At 38.7% G+C, this 19,148-nt stretch overlaps 1 protein-coding gene and 14 pseudogenes across 1 annotated transcript in view; all 15 read left to right on the forward strand.

Annotated features, from left to right (window-relative positions):
* LOC127934946 (E3 SUMO-protein ligase ZBED1) overlaps positions 1-8,563 on the forward strand; it is a 157,632-nt gene extending 149,069 nt beyond the window's left edge. Inside the window, exons 2-4 of the mRNA XM_052532534.1 lie at positions 5,193-5,395; positions 5,704-6,386; positions 6,538-8,563. Coding sequence (XP_052388494.1) covers positions 5,193-5,395; positions 5,704-6,386; positions 6,538-7,636 — 1,985 coding nt within the window. The 3' untranslated portion in view covers positions 7,637-8,563. The remainder of the gene's footprint in view (positions 1-5,192; positions 5,396-5,703; positions 6,387-6,537) is intronic.
* LOC127937817 (uncharacterized) lies at positions 290-408 on the forward strand (annotated as a pseudogene).
* Positions 1,198-1,316, forward strand: LOC127936654 (uncharacterized; annotated as a pseudogene).
* LOC127936385 (uncharacterized) lies at positions 2,611-2,729 on the forward strand (annotated as a pseudogene).
* Positions 3,796-3,914, forward strand: LOC127936655 (uncharacterized; annotated as a pseudogene).
* A 310-nt stretch (positions 8,564-8,873) lies between the features above and the next one.
* Positions 8,874-8,992, forward strand: LOC127937052 (uncharacterized; annotated as a pseudogene).
* A 1,078-nt stretch (positions 8,993-10,070) lies between these two features.
* LOC127936017 (uncharacterized) lies at positions 10,071-10,189 on the forward strand (annotated as a pseudogene).
* Positions 10,190-11,257: 1,068 nt separating this feature from the next.
* Positions 11,258-11,376, forward strand: LOC127937926 (uncharacterized; annotated as a pseudogene).
* A 789-nt stretch (positions 11,377-12,165) lies between these two features.
* On the forward strand, positions 12,166-12,284 carry LOC127936656 (uncharacterized; annotated as a pseudogene).
* A 730-nt stretch (positions 12,285-13,014) lies between these two features.
* On the forward strand, positions 13,015-13,133 carry LOC127937053 (uncharacterized; annotated as a pseudogene).
* A 1,074-nt stretch (positions 13,134-14,207) lies between these two features.
* Positions 14,208-14,326, forward strand: LOC127936018 (uncharacterized; annotated as a pseudogene).
* A 1,067-nt stretch (positions 14,327-15,393) lies between these two features.
* Positions 15,394-15,512, forward strand: LOC127937927 (uncharacterized; annotated as a pseudogene).
* A 1,071-nt stretch (positions 15,513-16,583) lies between these two features.
* LOC127936019 (uncharacterized) lies at positions 16,584-16,702 on the forward strand (annotated as a pseudogene).
* Positions 16,703-17,492: 790 nt separating this feature from the next.
* Positions 17,493-17,611, forward strand: LOC127936657 (uncharacterized; annotated as a pseudogene).
* A 1,295-nt stretch (positions 17,612-18,906) lies between these two features.
* LOC127936386 (uncharacterized) lies at positions 18,907-19,025 on the forward strand (annotated as a pseudogene).
* The last annotated feature ends 123 nt before the right edge of the window (positions 19,026-19,148 follow it).

Raw genomic sequence — 19,148 nt, forward strand, 5'->3', positions numbered from 1 at the left:
TCTTAGCAGGTTAAGGTCTGGTTAGTACTTGAATGATAGACCGCCAAGGAATACCAGGTGCTTTAAGCTTTTGGAATTTTTTCACTTAGTATATAATAAATTTGGCAAAAAATAGAGTCAATGCCCGATCTCTGAACAAAAGCAGGTTTGGGCCAGGTTAGTACTTGGATGAGAGACCGCCTAGGAATACCAGGTGCTTTAAGCTTTTGGGGTTTCTTTCCTACTTTTATAATGTACTGGCGAGTAGATTGGCTGATCTTTAAATAGCCTTCTCTTTGCAGCAGTCTTCGCTTAGGGCCATACCAGCCTGGCTATGCCCGATCTTGTCTGATCTCGGAAGCTAAGCAGGTTTGGGCCTGGTTAGTGCCTGGATGGGAGACCGCCTGGGAATGCCAGGTACTCTAAGCTATTTTGAAATTTTTCACTTAGTATATAATAATTTTGCCAAAAAATAGAGTCAATGCCCGATCTCTGAATATAAGCAGGTTTGCGCCAGGTTAGTACATGGATGGGAGACTGCCTGGGAATATCAGGTGCTTTAAATTTTTGGATATTTTTCACGAATTATATAATAATCTTGCAAAAAAAAAAAAAAAAAAAAAAAAGAGTCAATGCCCGATCTCTGAATCTTAGCAGGTTTAGGTCTGGTTAGTACTTGGATGAGAGACCGCCAAGGAATACCAGGTGCTTTAAGCTTTTGGAATTTTTTCACTTAGTATATAATAAATTTGGCAACAAATAGAGTCAATGCCCGATCTCTGAATATAAGCAGGTTTGGGCCAGGTTAGTACATGGATGGGAGACTGCCTGGGAATACCAGGTGCTTTAAATTTTTGGATTTTTTTCACAAATTATATAATAATCTTGCAAAAAAAAAAAAAAAAAAGAGTCAATGCCCGATCTCTGAATCTTAGCAGGTTTAGGTCTGGTTAGTACTTGGATGAGAGACCCCCAAGGAATACCAGGTGCTTTAAGCTTTTGGAATTTTTTCACTTAGTATATAATAAATTTGGCAAAAAATAGAGTCAATGCCCGATCTCTGAATATAAGCAGGTTTGGGCCAGGTTAGTACATGGATGGGAGACTGCCTGGGAATACCAGGTGCTTTAAGCTTTTGGGGTTTCTTTCCTACTTTTATAATGTACTGGCGAGTAGATTGGCTGATCTTTAAATAGCCTTCTCTTTGCAGCAGTCTTCGCTTATGGCCATACCAGCCTGGCTATGCCCGATCTTGTCTGATCTCGGAAGCTAAGCAGGTTTGGGCCTGGTTAGTGCCTGGATGGGAGACCGCCTGAGAATGCCAGGTACTCTAAGCTATTTTGAAATTTTTCACTTAGTATATAATAATTTTGCCAAAAAATAGAGTCAATGCCCGATCTCTGAATATAAGCAGGTTTGCGCCAGGTTAGTACATGGATGGGAGACTGCCTGGGAATATCAGGTGCAGAAGAAGAAGTCAATGCCCGATCTCTGAATCTTAGCAGGTTAAGGTCTGGTTAGTACTTGGATGAGAGACCGCCAAGGAATACCAGGTGCTTTAAGCTTTTGGAATTTTTTCACTTAGTATATAATAAATTTGGCAAAAAAATAGAGTCAATGCCCGATCTCTGAATATAAGCAGGTTTGGGCCAGGTTAGTACATGGATGGGAGACTGCCTGGGAATACCAGGTGCTTTAAATTTTTGGATATTTTTCACAAATTATATAATAATCTTGCAAAAAAAAAAAAAAAAAAGAGTCAATGCCCGATCTCTGAATCTTAGCAGGTTTAGGTCTGGTTAGTACTTGGATGAGAGACCGCCAAGGAATACCAGGTGCTTTAAGCTTTTGGAATTTTTTCACTTAGTATATAATAAATTTGGCAAAAAATAGAGTCAATGCCCGATCTCTGAATATAAGCAGGTTTGGGCCAGGTTAGTACATGGATGGGAGACTGCCTGGGAATACCAGGTGCTTTAAATTTTTGGATATTTTTCACAAATTATATAATAATCTTGCAAAAAAAAAAAAAAAAAGAGTCAATGCCCGATCTCTGAATTTTAGCAGGTTTAGGTCTAGTTAGTACTTGGATGAGAGACCGCCAAGGAATACCAGGTGCTTTAAGCTTTTGGAATTTTTTCACTTAGTATATAATAAATTTGGCAAAAAATAGAGTCAATGCCCGATCTCTGAATATAAGCAGGTTTGGGCCAGGTTAGTACATGGATGGGAGACTGCCTGGGAATACCAGGTGCTTTAAATTTTTGGATATTTTTCACGAATTATATAATAATCTTGCAAAAAAAAAAAAAAAAAGAAGAAGTCAATGCCCGATCTCTGAATCTTAGCAGGTTAAGGTCTGGTTAGTACTTGAATGATAGACCGCCAAGGAATACCAGGTGCTTTAAGCTTTTGGAATTTTTTCACTTAGTATATAATAAATTTGCCAAAAAATAGAGTCAATGCCCGATCTCTGAATATAAGCAGGTTTGGGCCAGGTTAGTACTTGGATGAGAGACCGCCTAGGAATACCAGGTGCTTTAAGCTTTTGGGGTTTCTTTCCTACTTTTATAATGTACTGGCGAGTAGATTGGCTGATCTTTAAATAGCCTTCTCTTTGCAGCAGTCTTCGCTTATGGCCATACCAGCCTGGCTATGCCCGATCTTGTCTGATCTCGGAAGCTAAGCAGGTTTGGGCCTGGTTAGTGCCTGGATGGGAGACTGCCTGGGAATGCCAGGTACTCTAAGCTATTTTGAAATTTTTCACTTAGTATATAATAATTTTGCCAAAAAATAGAGTCAATGCCCGATCTCTGAATATAAGCAGGTTTGCGCCAGGTTAGTACATGGATGGGAGACTGCCTGGGAATATCAGGTGCTTTAAATTTTTGGATATTTTTCACGAATTATATAATAATCTTGCAAAAAAAAAAAAAAAAAAAAAGAGTCAATGCCCGATCTCTGAATCTTAGCAGGTTTAGGTCTGGTTAGTACTTGGATGAGAGACCGCCAAGGAATACCAGGTGCTTTAAGCTTTTGGAATTTTTTCACTTAGTATATAATAAATTTGGCAAAAAATAGAGTCAGTGCCCGATCTCTGAATATAAGCAGGTTTGGGCCAGGTTAGTACATGGATGGGAGACTGCCTGGGAATGCCAGGTGCTTTAAATTTTTGGATATTTTTCACAAATTATATAATAATCTTGCAAAAAAAAAAAAAAAATAGAGTCAATGCCCGATCTCTGAATCTTAGCAGGTTTAGGTCTGGTTAGTACTTGGTTGAAAGACCGCCTAGGAATACCAGGTGCTTAAAGCTTTTGGAATTTTTCACTTAGTATATAATAAATTTGGCAAAAAATAGAGTCAATGCCCGATCTCTGAATATAAGCAGGTTTGGGCCAGGTTAGTACATGGATGGGAGACTGCCTGGGAATGCCAGGTGCTTTAAATTTTTGGATATTTTTCACGAATTATATAATAATCTTGCAAAAAAAAAAAAAAGAAGAAATCAATGCCCGATCTCTGAATCTTAGCAGGTTAAGGTCTGGTTAGTACTTGAATGATAGACCGCCAAGGAATACCAGGTGCTTTAAGCTTTTGGAATTTTTTCACTTAGTATATAATAAATTTGGCAAAAAATAGAGTCAATGCCCGATCTCTGAATATAAGCAGGTTTGGGCCAGGTTAGTACTTGGATGAGAGACCGCCTAGGAATACCAGGTGCTTTAAGCTTTTGGGGTTTCTTTCCTACTTTTATAATGTACTGGCGAGTAGATTGGCTGATCTTTAAATAGCCTTCTCTTTGCAGCAGTCTTCGCTTATGGCCATACCAGCCTGGCTATGCCCGATCTTGTCTGATCTCGGAAGCTAAGCAGGTTTGGGCCTGGTTAGTGCCTGGATGGGAGACCGCCTGAGAATGCCAGGTACTCTAAGCTATTTTGAAATTTTTCACTTAGTATATAATAATTTTGCCAAAAAATAGAGTCAATGCCCGATCTCTGAATATAAGCAGGTTTGCGCCAGGTTAGTACATGGATGGGAGACTGCCTGGGAATATCAGGTGCAGAAGAAGAAGTCAATGCCCGATCTCTGAATCTTAGCAGGTTAAGGTCTGGTTAGTACTTGGATGAGAGACCGCCAAGGAATACCAGGTGCTTTAAGCTTTTGGAATTTTTTCACTTAGTATATAATAAATTTGGCAAAAAATAGAGTCAATGCCCGATCTCTGAATATAAGCAGGTTTGGGCCAGGTTAGTACATGGATGGGAGACTGCCTGGGAATACCAGGTGCTTTAAATTTTTGGATATTTTTCACAAATTATATAATAATCTTGCAAAAAAAAAAAAAAAAAAGAGTCAATGCCCGATCTCTGAATTTTAGCAGGTTTAGGTCTAGTTAGTACTTGGATGAGAGACCGCCAAGGAATACCAGGTGCTTTAAGCTTTTGGAATTTTTTCACTTAGTATATAATAAATTTGGCAAAAAATAGAGTCAATGCCCGATCTCTGAATATAAGCAGGTTTGGGCCAGGTTAGTACATGGATGGGAGACTGCCTGGGAATACCAGGTGCTTTAAATTTTTGGATATTTTTCACGAATTATATAATAATCTTGCAAAAAAAAAAAAAAAGAAGAAGTCAATGCCCGATCTCTGAATCTTAGCAGGTTAAGGTCTGGTTAGTACTTGAATGATAGACCGCCAAGGAATACCAGGTGCTTTAAGCTTTTGGAATTTTTTCACTTAGTATATAATAAATTTGGCAAAAAATAGAGTCAATGCCCGATCTCTGAACAAAAGCAGGTTTGGGCCAGGTTAGTACTTGGATGAGAGACCGCCTAGGAATACCAGGTGCTTTAAGCTTTTGGGGTTTCTTTCCTACTTTTATAATGTACTGGCGAGTAGATTGGCTGATCTTTAAATAGCCTTCTCTTTGCAGCCAGTGTTAATTTCGTTGACGAAGACTATGACGAAAAATATTCGTCAACTAACATTTTTCACGGACGAAAACTAAATAAAAACTAAATAAAAAGTCAGATATGATGACGAAGAACGTGACGAAATATAACTGACACTTTAGTCAACGAATAAAAATGAGACGAAAATATATGGGAGGGACGAATGGAGAAGCGATCCAATCATAAGTACTCTTTTTGTGGGCCGTGTTGGGAAGAAATCCAATCAATGCGAATCTTTGAGGGTAGGTTGATCTATGCAGAAGCCGAGCCATTTTAAAAATGTCAGAGCTAACGTTAGGTCTAGGACGAAAACGAAGAATTGACATCTGGTCACATTTCACATATGACAACAAGGACAACAAGACCGCCTGTAAACAGTGTGGAGCAAAAATCGCTGGGAAAAACACCACCAACTTGAAGCGACATTTACAGACGACTCATCCAGAAATACATGCCAAGGTAAGCATACACGCTAAGGTTATTTTATCAGATAAACCACCGTGTTTCCCCTTTGCTGCTAAACTTGGAATAAAATAGAAGCTAAAGAAAACAATTTCTGAACTGTATTGATTTAATATGAATTAATTGAACTGAATTAATATGAATATAATATTCAATGTCCTCAAATTGAATCAAATCTGTACTAGTATAACGTTAGTAGATGTTGTGGTGTTGTATATGACTGGACTGTGTGTGTTTGTGCATGCGAGAGAGAAAAGAGAAGAAAATAAATCACAACTTGATTCCCCCTTTATTCACCCTCACAGATACAGAAGACGTATGATGACAAAGATGGCCATGGGCCAAGTGAAAATAAAGCTAGTGCTGCTAGTGCAACCCAGCAGCAGGCCATCTCTACAGCTTTCCTATGTTCTTCAAAGTACAAAACCGAATCGAAGGAACAACAGACCAAGGAGCAGGCCATAGCTAGATGGATTGGACGCACAGGTTTACCACTCACAACAATTGAAGATGAGGACTTTGTGCTAATGATGGAGATAGTGGATAGGAGACTAACAGTTCCAAAGAAAACTAAAATGAGCAATTTGATTGAAACGCAGTATGAGCATGAAAGACTAAAATTCAAAGAGAGACTGGCTGCTGCCCGGAGAGTATCCATTGGCCTTGACTTGTGGACAAAAAAAGGCCTAACAGCCTCATTCCTCGCTATAAGTGCATGCTACTTTTGTGTTGAACTAAGTAAACCTGTACATATATTGTTGGCCCTTGAACAAGTAACTCACCCACACACTGCACAGTCTATTAAGGCATGTGTGGACAAATGTATGCAAGAGTGGGCCATACCAAAGCAGAAGATCCTGACGGTAATAACAGACAATGGGAGTAACATGGTGGCAGCCTTTAAAAACACCACAGCAGAAGAAACCAGCTCTGAGGACGACTCCCCTGGGTCCACGATGGAAGGTGACTCTGAAATTGATGACCAGCGGTGAGCAATGTTTAATTTATTCTTTTACATGACAGTCAATTATCACATGAATGATTTTCCCCCTGCCACACACTACATATATACAGTGTATATATACAGACACATACCAGCCAATTTATCAGGTTTATACTTTTTTTCTTCTTGTTATTAGGTACCATCATGTCGATATGGAAATGGACCGGACACCGTGTGTGGTGCATACCATACAACTAGTGGTCCACATGTTGCAGAAAGAGACAACTGTCAAAAAAGTCCTCGATAAAGCAAGGTCTGTGGTGAAGCTCTTTCGCAAGTCCTCAGTTGCAACACAGAGGTTATTGGACCAGTGTGGGGTTATTGTTGTAAATGACTGCCCCACACGCTGGTCAAGCACATTTAACATGGTCACACGACTCCTCACAGTCAAAGATTCAGTCTGTCAAATCTCAAATGACATGGGATGGGACAATTTGCTTACTAGTGAGTGGCAAAAACTTTCATCATTGCATGACTTACTGCTGCCTTTTGCGGAACACACTAAAACCCTCCAGAGTGACACCGCATCAATGTCCCTAGTGGTTCCTGCCCTTTTTGATCTGCTGAGCCACCTAACTGACTTTGCAAAGAACACTCGGTACAGGGACCTCGTCACTCTTGCAGAGAAAATGAGATCAAATCTGAACCAGCGTTTTTCTTGCCTCTTAGATCCAACCGATGAAAAGTTCTCAGCACTTGCAGCTGCTGCCTGCTTTGTTAACCCAACTGTCTGTGAAATCCTTGTAAATGTTGATGTGGCTGATGGAAATATCCAGGAACTTCTGAAACAGGCAGAAGACTATGTGGTCAAATGCACTTTCCCACACACAGGACAGGAGGACCAGTCTGAAGATGATGCAGAAGAAGAGGTTGAGGAACCAGAAGCAGCACCATCCTCAAAGCAGCCGGTGTTTAGGTTCCTCTCAAAATGCCGCACCTCAAGGCCTAAACAGAAAACCTCCACAACTAGCATCAGGCAGCAGATCATCAAGTACAAGGAAGAACTTTCACATCCCATCACTGAGGACACAGGGACAGACTTCTGGCTGGCAAAGAGTGACAGTTTTTATCACAATTTAAAACCTTTTGCATTAGACTTGTTGGCTATGCCAGCTTCTCAAGCTTTTGCAGAGAGGGTATTCAGCATCACAGGTGACCTCACAAGAGGACGGCGGAACAGGGGAAGGGTCACGTTGGAGCGAAGTGCTTTCCTTAAAATGAACAGAGACAAATAGAACTGTTGTATTCACTGCTATTTACAGTATTTCCTGTAGTAGCATACGCACAACTTGAAAGTTACTGATCTTGTATTTTTGTTTAATATGAGAGCAGAGTTCTTTTTTTTTTTCATGCAATAATGGCATTACAGCTTAGCATGTAATTCAGTTGTCTTGAGTTGAGCTCATTGATATTAGCTCATTGATACTACTTTTAATTATTAACAGAAGAATTAACAGAGGAATATTTTGTGCAATGACATTACAACCAATGCATATTTTCTTTTACATTTTGTTTTTCTTTTCAAATCTCTTTGATTTTGCACACAATGCACAGAGTAATAGATGATGAAGAAGATGATGCTTAGAGAGTTGTGTGCTTTTTAGTTTAATTTGATATTTACCTGTGTTTTCAATGCTGAGAGAGCATTTTTTTTTATTAACTAGAACATTAAGGAGTGTTTCTTTGGTAGTGTGTGTGTAATGGCATTACAGCCAATACATCTTTTGTTATACATTTGAGAATTGCACTAATCTGTTCTGTTCAAATCTTGTTGATTTTTGCTTGTTGAATGTTGAGTAGCAAGCAAGGCATTCTAAGACATTGTAGCCTAGCAGTTATTTAACTTTTCTTGAGGTATGTGAACCGTAACGGTAGTGAATTTTCTGTATTTAGAAACCTTGTGCAATGGCATTACTTTTTTATTGTTTTTGAGAATTGCACTTTATTTTTCTTAATGCTTTTGATTTTGCACAGACCGTTATTGCATTGCATATCATTCAGGGAGAATGCATATCTTTTTCAGAGGGCATGTATATTTTTCATGGAGAGCAGGCCTTATGTTTATTTTATGTGATTTTATCTTTTGTGAAAAAAAAGTTACGGTCCGTGTTTTTGACATTAAGAATAAAATAAAATACATGTTTTGTATTACAGCCATTAAATCTGTGTATGTATTGCATATTCAAACCTTAATACCATTCCATAACAGACTGATGGAAACATTTAGTCAAGTCAACTAAGTCGACTTTGTTCTACTAAAAAAATAAATAAAACTATACTAAGACTAAAAGACTTAAGACTAGACTAAGACTAAAACTCTTATGATATTTAGTCGACTAAAACTAGACTAAGACTAAAAGATTTCAGACGACTAAAATGTGACTAAAACTAAATGGTGTGTTATTCAAAAGACTAAGACTAAGACTAAATCCGAATTTGCTGTCAAAATTAACACTGTTTGCAGCAGTCTTCGCTTAGGGCCATACCAGCCTGGCTATGCCCGATCTTGTCTGATCTCGGAAGCTAAGCAGGTTTGTGCCTGGTTAGTGCCTGGATGGGAGACCGCCTGAGAATGCCAGGTACTCTAAGCTTTTTTGAAATTTTTCACTTAGTATATAATAATTTTGCCAAAAAATAGAGTCAATGCCCGATCTCTGAATATAAGCAGGTTTGCGCCAGGTTAGTACATGGATGGGAGACTGCCTGGGAATATCAGGTGCTTTAAATTTTTGGATATTTTTCACGAATTATATAATAATCTTGCAAAAAAAAAAAAAAAAAAAAAAAAAAAAGAGTCAATGCCCGATCTCTGAATCTTAGCAGGTTTAGGTCTGGTTAGTACTTGGATGAGAGACCGCCAAGGAATACCAGGTGCTTTAAGCTTTTGGAATTTTTTCACTTAGTATATAATAAATTTGGCAAAAAATAGAGTCAATGCCCGATCTCTGAATATAAGCAGGTTTGGGCCAGGTTAGTACATGGATGGGAGACTGCCTGGGAATACCAGGTGCTTTAAATTTTTGGATATTTTTCACAAATTATATAATAATCTTGCAAAAAAAAAAAAAAAAAAGAGTCAATGCCCGATCTCTGAATTTTAGCAGGTTTAGGTCTAGTTAGTACTTGGATGAGAGACCGCCAAGGAATACCAGGTGCTTTAAGCTTTTGGAATTTTTTCACTTAGTATATAATAAATTTGGCAAAAAATAGAGTCAATGCCCGATCTCTGAATATAAGCAGGTTTGGGCCAGGTTAGTACATGGATGGGAGACTGCCTGGGAATACCAGGTGCTTTAAATTTTTGGATATTTTTCACGAATTATATAATAATCTTGCAAAAAAAAAAAAAAAAAAGAAGAAGTCAATGCCCGATCTCTGAATCTTAGCAGGTTAAGGTCTGGTTAGTACTTGAATGATAGACCGCCAAGGAATACCAGGTGCTTTAAGCTTTTGGAATTTTTTCACTTAGTATATAATAAATTTGCCAAAAAATAGAGTCAATGCCCGATCTCTGAATATAAGCAGGTTTGGGCCAGGTTAGTACTTGGATGAGAGACCGCCTAGGAATACCAGGTGCTTTAAGCTTTTGGGGTTTCTTTCCTACTTTTATAATGTACTGGCGAGTAGATTGGCTGATCTTTAAATAGCCTTCTCTTTGCAGCAGTCTTCGCTTATGGCCATACCAGCCTGGCTATGCCCGATCTTGTCTGATCTCGGAAGCTAAGCAGGTTTGGGCCTGGTTAGTGCCTGGATGGGAGACCGCCTGGGAATGCCAGGTACTCTAAGCTATTTTGAAATTTTTCACTTAGTATATAATAATTTTGCCAAAAAATAGAGTCAATGCCCGATCTCTGAATATAAGCAGGTTTGCGCCAGGTTAGTACATGGATGGGAGACTGCCTGGGAATATCAGGTGCTTTAAATTTTTGGATATTTTTCACGAATTATATAATAATCTTGCAAAAAAAAAAAAAAAAAAAAAAGAGTCAATGCCCGATCTCTGAATCTTAGCAGGTTTAGGTCTGGTTAGTACTTGGATGAGAGACCGCCAAGGAATACCAGGTGCTTTAAGCTTTTGGAATTTTTTCACTTAGTATATAATAAATTTGGCAAAAAATAGAGTCAGTGCCCAATCTCTGAATATAAGCAGGTTTGGGCCAGGTTAGTACATGGATGGGAGACTGCCTGGGAATGCCAGGTGCTTTAAATTTTTGGATATTTTTCACAAATTATATAATAATCTTGCAAAAAAAAAAAAAAAAATAGAGTCAATGCCCGATCTCTGAATCTTAGCAGGTTTAGGTCTGGTTAGTACTTGGTTGAAAGACCGCCTAGGAATACCAGGTGCTTAAAGCTTTTGGAATTTTTCACTTAGTATATAATAAATTTGGCAAAAAATAGAGTCAATGTCCGATCTCTGAATATAAGCAGGTTTGGGCCAGGTTAGTACATGGATGGGAGACTGCCTGGGAATACCAGGTGCTTTAAATTTTTGGATATTTTTCACGAATTATATAATAATCTTGCAAAAAAAAAAAAAAGAAGAAATCAATGCCCGATCTCTGAATCTTAGCAGGTTAAGGTCTGGTTAGTACTTGAATGATAGACCGCCAAGGAATACCAGGTGCTTTAAGCTTTTGGAATTTTTTCACTTAGTATATAATAAATTTGGCAAAAAATAGAGTCAATGCCCGATCTCTGAATATAAGCAGGTTTGGGCCAGGTTAGTACTTGGATGAGAGACCGCCTAGGAATACCAGGTGCTTTAAGCTTTTGGGGTTTCTTTCCTACTTTTATAATGTACTGGCGAGTGGATTGGCTGATCTTTAAATAGCCTTCTCTTTGCAGCAGTCTTCGCTTATGGCCATACCAGCCTGGCTATGCCCGATCTTGTCTGATCTCGTAAGCTAAGCAGGTTTGGGCCTGGTTAGTGCCTGGATGGGAGACCGCCTGGGAATACCAGGTACTGTAAGCTTTTTTGAAATTTTTCACTTAGTATATAATAATTTTGCCAAAAAATAGAGTCAATGCCCGATCTCTGAATATAAGCAGGTTTGCGCCAGGTTAGTACATGGATGGGAGACTGCCTGGGAATATCAGGTGCTTTAAATTTTTGGATATTTTTCACGAATTATATAATAATCTTGCAAAAAAAAAAAAAAAAAAAAAAAAAAAGAGTCAATGCCCGATCTCTGAATCTTAGCAGGTTTAGGTCTGGTTAGTACTTGGATGAGAGACCGCCAAGGAATACCAGGTGCTTTAAGCTTTTGGAATTTTTTCACTTAGTATATAATAAATTTGGCAACAAATAGAGTCAATGCCCGATCTCTGAATATAAGCAGGTTTGGGCCAGGTTAGTACATGGATGGGAGACTGCCTGGGAATACCAGGTGCTTTAAATTTTTGGATTTTTTTCACAAATTATATAATAATCTTGCAAAAAAAAAAAAAAAGAGTCAATGCCCGATCTCTGAATCTTAGCAGGTTTAGGTCTGGTTAGTACTTGGATGAGAGACCGCCAAGGAATACCAGGTGCTTTAAGCTTTTGGAATTTTTTCACTTAGTATATAATAAATTTGGCAAAAAATAGAGTCAATGCCCGATCTCTGAATATAAGCAGGTTTGGGCCAGGTTAGTACATGGATGGGAGACTGCCTGGGAATACCAGGTGCTTTAAGCTTTTGGGGTTTCTTTCCTACTTTTATAATGTACTGGCGAGTAGATTGGCTGATCTTTAAATAGCCTTCTCTTTGCAGCAGTCTTCGCTTATGGCCATACCAGCCTGGCTATGCCCGATCTTGTCTGATCTCGGAAGCTAAGCAGGTTTGGGCCTGGTTAGTGCCTGGATGGGAGACCGCCTGAGAATGCCAGGTACTCTAAGCTATTTTGAAATTTTTCACTTAGTATATAATAATTTTGCCAAAAAATAGAGTCAATGCCCGATCTCTGAATATAAGCAGGTTTGCGCCAGGTTAGTACATGGATGGGAGACTGCCTGGGAATATCAGGTGCAGAAGAAGAAGTCAATGCCCGATCTCTGAATCTTAGCAGGTTAAGGTCTGGTTAGTACTTGAATGATAGACCGCCAAGGAATACCAGGTGCTTTAAGCTTTTGGAATTTTTTCACTTAGTATATAATAAATTTGGCAAAAAATAGAGTCAGTTCCCGATCTCTGAATATAAGCAGGTTTGGGCCAGGTTAGTACATGGATGGGAGACTGCCTGGGAATACCAGGTGCTTTAAATTTTTGGATATTTTTCACGAATTATATAATAATCTTGCAAAAAAAAAAAAAAAGAAGAAGTCAATGCCCGATCTCTGAATCTTAGCAGGTTAAGGTCTGGTTAGTACTTGAATGATAGACCGCCAAGGAATACCAGGTGCTTTAAGCTTTTGGAATTTTTTCACTTAGTATATAATAAATTTGGCAAAAAATAGAGTCAATGCCCGATCTCTGAACAAAAGCAGGTTTGGGCCAGGTTAGTACTTGGATGAGAGACCGCCTAGGAATACCAGGTGCTTTAAGCTTTTGGGGTTTCTTTCCTACTTTTATAATGTACTGGCGAGTAGATTGGCTGATCTTTAAATAGCCTTCTCTTTGCAGCAGTCTTCGCTTAGGGCCATACCAGCCTGGCTATGCCCGATCTTGTCTGATCTCGGAAGCTAAGCAGGTTTGTGCCTGGTTAGTGCCTGGATGGGAGACCGCCTGAGAATGCCAGGTACTCTAAGCTTTTTTGAAATTTTTCACTTAGTATATAATAATTTTGCCAAAAAATAGAGTCAATGCCCGATCTCTGAATATAAGCAGGTTTGCGCCAGGTTAGTACATGGATGGGAGACTGCCTGGGAATATCAGGTGCTTTAAATTTTTGGATATTTTTCACGAATTATATAATAATCTTGCAAAAAAAAAAAAAAAAAAAAAAAAAAAGAGTCAATGCCCGATCTCTGAATCTTAGCAGGTTTAGGTCTGGTTAGTACTTGGATGAGAGACCGCCAAGGAATACCAGGTGCTTTAAGCTTTTGGAATTTTTTCACTTAGTATATAATAAATTTGGCAAAAAATAGAGTCAATGCCCGATCTCTGAATATAAGCAGGTTTGGGCCAGGTTAGTACATGGATGGGAGACTGCCTGGGAATACCAGGTGCTTTAAATTTTTGGATATTTTTCACAAATTATATAATAATCTTGCAAAAAAAAAAAAAAAAAGAGTCAATGCCCGATCTCTGAATTTTAGCAGGTTTAGGTCTAGTTAGTACTTGGATGAGAGACCGCCAAGGAATACCAGGTGCTTTAAGCTTTTGGAATTTTTTCACTTAGTATATAATAAATTTGGCAAAAAATAGAGTCAATGCCCGATCTCTGAATATAAGCAGGTTTGGGCCAGGTTAGTACATGGATGGGAGACTGCCTGGGAATACCAGGTGCTTTAAATTTTTGGATATTTTTCACGAATTATATAATAATCTTGCAAAAAAAAAAAAAAAAGAAGAAGTCAATGCCCGATCTCTGAATCTTAGCAGGTTAAGGTCTGGTTAGTACTTGAATGATAGACCGCCAAGGAATACCAGGTGCTTTAAGCTTTTGGAATTTTTTCACTTAGTATATAATAAATTTGCCAAAAAATAGAGTCAATGCCCGATCTCTGAATATAAGCAGGTTTGGGCCAGGTTAGTACTTGGATGAGAGACCGCCTAGGAATACCAGGTGCTTTAAGCTTTTGGGGTTTCTTTCCTACTTTTATAATGTACTGGCGAGTAGATTGGCTGATCTTTAAATAGCCTTCTCTTTGCAGCAGTCTTCGCTTATGGCCATACCAGCCTGGCTATGCCCGATCTTGTCTGATCTCGGAAGCTAAGCAGGTTTGGGCCTGGTTAGTGCCTGGATGGGAGACCGCCTGGGAATGCCAGGTACTCTAAGCTATTTTGAAATTTTTCACTTAGTATATAATAATTTTGCCAAAAAATAGAGTCAATGCCCGATCTCTGAATATAAGCAGGTTTGCGCCAGGTTAGTACATGGATGGGAGACTGCCTGGGAATATCAGGTGCTTTAAATTTTTGGATATTTTTCACGAATTATATAATAATCTTGCAAAAAAAAAAAAAAAAAAAAAGAGTCAATGCCCGATCTCTGAATCTTAGCAGGTTTAGGTCTGGTTAGTACTTGGATGAGAGACCGCCAAGGAATACCAGGTGCTTTAAGCTTTTGGAATTTTTTCACTTAGTATATAATAAATTTGGCAAAAAATAGAGTCAGTGCCCGATCTCTGAATATAAGCAGGTTTGGGCCAGGTTAGTACATGGATGGGAGACTGCCTGGGAATGCCAGGTGCTTTAAATTTTTGGATATTTTTCACAAATTATATAATAATCTTGCAAAAAAAAAAAAAAAATAGAGTCAATGCCCGATCTCTGAATCTTGGCAGGTTTAGGTCTGGTTAGTACTTGGTTGAAAGACCGCCTAGGAATACCAGGTGCTTAAAGCTTTTGGAATTTTTCACTTAGTATATAATAAATTTGGCAAAAAATAGAGTCAATGCCCGATCTCTGAATATAAGCAGGTTTGGGCCAGGTTAGTACATGGATGGGAGACTGCCTGGGAATGCCAGGTGCTTTAAATTTTTGGATATTTTTCACGAATTATATAATAATCTTGCAAAAAAAAAAAAAAAGAAGAAATCAATGCCCGATCTCTGAATCTTAGCAGGTTAAGGTCTGGTTAGTACTTGAATGATAGACCGCCAAGGAATACCAGGTGCTTTAAGCTTTTGGAATTTTTTCACTTAGTATATAATAAATTTGGCAAAAAATAGAGTCAATGCCCGATCTCTGAATATAAGCAGGTTTGGGCCAGGTTAGTACTTGGATGAGAGACCGCCTAGGAATACCAGGTGCTTTAAGCTTTTGGGGTTTCTTTCCTACTTTTATAATGTACTGGCGAGTAGATTGGCTGATCTTTAAATAGCCTTCTCTTTGCAGCAGTCTTCGCTTATGGCCATACCAGCCTGGCTATGCCCGATCTTGTCTGATCTCGTAAGCTAAGCAGGTTTGGGCCTGGTTAGTGCCTGGATGGGAGACCGCCTGGGAATACCAGGTACTGTAAGCTTTTTTGAAATTTTTCACTTAGTATATAATAATTTTGCCAAAAAATAGAGTCAATGCCCGATCTCTGAATATAAGCAGGTTTGCGCCAGGTTAGTACATGGATGGGAGACTGCCTGGGAATATCAGGTGCTTTAAATTTTTTGATATTTTTCACGAATTATATAATAATCTTGCAAAAAAAAAGAAAAAAAAAAAAGAGTCAATGCCCGATCTCTGAATCTTAGCAGGTTTAGGTCTGGTTAGTACTTGGATGAGAGACCGCCAAGGAATACCAGGTGCTTTAAGCTTTTGGAATTTTTTCACTTAGTATATAATAAATTTGGCAAAAAATAGAGTCAATGCCCGATCTCTGAATATAAGCAGGTTTGGGCCAGGTTAGTACATGGATGGGAGACTGCCTGGGAATACCAGGTGCTTTAAATTTTTGGATATTTTTCACAAATTATATAATAATCTTGCAAAAAAAAAAAAAAAAAGAGTCAATGCCCGATCTCTGAATTTTAGCAGGTTTAGGTCTAGTTAGTACTTGGATGAGAGACCGCCAAGGAATACCAGGTGCTTTAAGCTTTTGGAATTTTTTCACTTAGTATATAATAAATTTGGCAAAAAATAGAGTCAATGCCCGATCTCTGAATATAAGCAGGTTTGGGCCAGGTTAGTACATGGATGGGAGACTGCCTGGGAATACCAGGTGCTTTAAATTTTTGGATATTTTTCACGAATTATATAATAATCTTGCAAAAAAAAAAAAAAAAAAGAAGAAGTCAATGCCCGATCTCTGAATCTTAGCAGGTTAAGGTCTGGTTAGTACTTGAATGATAGACCGCCAAGGAATACCAGGTGCTTTAAGCTTTTGGAATTTTTTCACTTAGTATATAATAAATTTGCCAAAAAATAGAGTCAATGCCCGATCTCTGAATATAAGCAGGTTTGGGCCAGGTTAGTACTTGGATGAGAGACCGCCTAGGAATACCAGGTGCTTTAAGCTTTTGGGGTTTCTTTCCTACTTTTATAATGTACTGGCGAGTAGATTGGCTGATCTTTAAATAGCCTTCTCTTTGCAGCAGTCTTCGCTTATGGCCATACCAGCCTGGCTATGCCCGATCTTGTCTGATCTCGGAAGCTAAGCAGGTTTGGGCCTGGTTAGTGCCTGGATGGGAGACCGCCTGGGAATGCCAGGTACTCTAAGCTATTTTGAAATTTTTCACTTAGTATATAATAATTTTGCCAAAAAATAGAGTCAATGCCCGATCTCTGAATATAAGCAGGTTTGCGCCAGGTTAGTACATGGATGGGAGACTGCCTGGGAATATCAGGTGCTTTAAATTTTTGGATATTTTTCACGAATTATATAATAATCTTGCAAAAAAAAAAAAAAAAAAAAAAAAAGAGTCAATGCCCGATCTCTGAATCTTAGCAGGTTTAGGTCTGGTTAGTACTTGGATGAGAGACCGCCAAGGAATACCAGGTGCTTTAAGCTTTTGGAATTTTTTCACTTAGTATATAATAAATTTGGCAACAAATAGAGTCAATGCCCGATCTCTGAATATAAGCAGGTTTGGGCCAGGTTAGTACATGGATGGGAGACTGCCTGGGAATACCAGGTGCTTTAAATTTTTGGATTTTTTTCACAAATTATATAATAATCTTGCAAAAAAAAAAAAAAAAAAGAGTCAATGCCCGATCTCTGAATCTTAGCAGGTTTAGGTCTGGTTAGTACTTGGATGAGAGACCCCCAAGGAATACCAGGTGCTTTAAGCTTTTGGAATTTTTTCACTTAGTATATAATAAATTTGGCAAAAAATAGAGTCAATGCCCGATCTCTGAATATAAGCAGGTTTGGGCCAGGTTAGTACATGGATGGGAGACTGCCTGGGAATACCAGGTGCTTTAAGCTTTTGGGGTTTCTTTCCTACTTTTATAATGTACTGGCGAGTAGATTGGCTGATCTTTAAATAGCCTTCTCTTTGCAGCAGTCTTCGCTTATGGCCATACCAGCCTGGCTATGCCCGATCTTGTCTGATCTCGGAAGCTAAGCAGGTTTGGGCCTGGTTAGTGCCTGGATGGGAGACCGCCTGAGAATGCCAGGTACTCTAAGCTATTTTGAAATTTTTCACTTAGTATATAATAATTTTGCCAAAAAATAGAGTCAATGCCCGATCTCTGAATATAAGCAGGTTTGCGCCAGGTTAGTACATGGATGGGAGACTGCCTGGGAATATCAGGTGCAGAAGAAGAAGTCAATGCCCGATCTCTGAATCTTAGCAGGTTAAGGTCTGGTTAGTACTTGGATGAGAGACCGCCAAGGAATACCAGGTGCTTTAAGCTTTTGGAATTTTTTCACTTAGTATATAATAAATTTGGCAAAAAAATAGAGTCAATGCCCGATCTCTGAATATAAGCAGGTTTGGGCCAGGTTAGTACATGGATGGGAGACTGCCTGGGAATACCAGGTGCTTTAAATTTTTGGATATTTTTCACAAATTATATAATAATCTTGCAAAAAAAAAAAAAAAAAAGAGTCAATGCCCGATCTCTGAATCTTAGCAGGTTTAGGTCTGGTTAGTACTTGGATGAGAGACCGCCAAGGAATACCAGGTGCTTTAAGCTTTTGGAATTTTTTCACTTAGTATATAATAAATTTGGCAAAAAATAGAGTCAATGCCCGATCTCTGAATATAAGCAGGTTTGGGCCAGGTTAGTACATGGATGGGAGACTGCCTGGGAATACCAGGTGCTTTAAATTTTTGGATATTTTTCACAAATTATATAATAATCTTGCAAAAAAAAAAAAAAAAAAGAGTCAATGCCCGATCTCTGAATTTTAGCAGGTTTAGGTCTAGTTAGTACATGGATGAGAGACCGCCAAGGAATACCAGGTGCTTTAAGCTTTTGGAATTTTTTCACTTAGTATATAATAAATTTGGCAAAAAATAGAGTCAATGCCCGATCTCTGAATATAAGCAGGTTTGGGCCAGGTTAGTACATGGATGGGAGACTGCCTGGGAATACCAGGTGCTTTAAATTTTTGGATATTTTTCACGAATTATATAATAATCTTGCAAAAAAAAAAAAAAAAAGAAGAAGTCAATGCCCGATCTCTGAATCTTAGCAGGTTAAGGTCTGGTTAGTACTTGAATGATAGACCGCCAAGGAATACCAGGTGCTTTAAGCTTTTGGAATTTTTTCACTTAGTATATAATAAATTTGCCAAAAAATAGAGTCAATGCCCGATCTCTGAATATAAGCAGGTTTGGGCCAGGTTAGTACTTGGATGAGAGACCGCCTAGGAATACCAGGTGCTTTAAGCTTTTGGGGTTTCTTTCCTACTTTTATAATGTACTGGCGAGTAGATTGGCTGATCTTTAAATAGCCTTCTCTTTGCAGCAGTCTTCGCTTATGGCCATACCAGCCTGGCTATGCCCGATCTTGTCTGATCTCGGAAGCTAAGCAGGTTTGGGCCTGGTTAGTGCCTGGATGGGAGACTGCCTGGGAATGCCAGGTACTCTAAGCTATTTTGAAATTTTTCACTTAGTATATAATAATTTTGCCAAAAAATAGAGTCAATGCCCGATCTCTGAATATAAGCAGGTTTGCGCCAGGTTAGTACATGGATGGGAGACTGCCTGGGAATATC

Source organism: Carassius gibelio, chromosome A19 (genome assembly GCF_023724105.1).
Source record: "Carassius gibelio isolate Cgi1373 ecotype wild population from Czech Republic chromosome A19, carGib1.2-hapl.c, whole genome shotgun sequence".
Classification (NCBI taxonomy): domain Eukaryota; kingdom Metazoa; phylum Chordata; class Actinopteri; order Cypriniformes; family Cyprinidae; genus Carassius; species Carassius gibelio.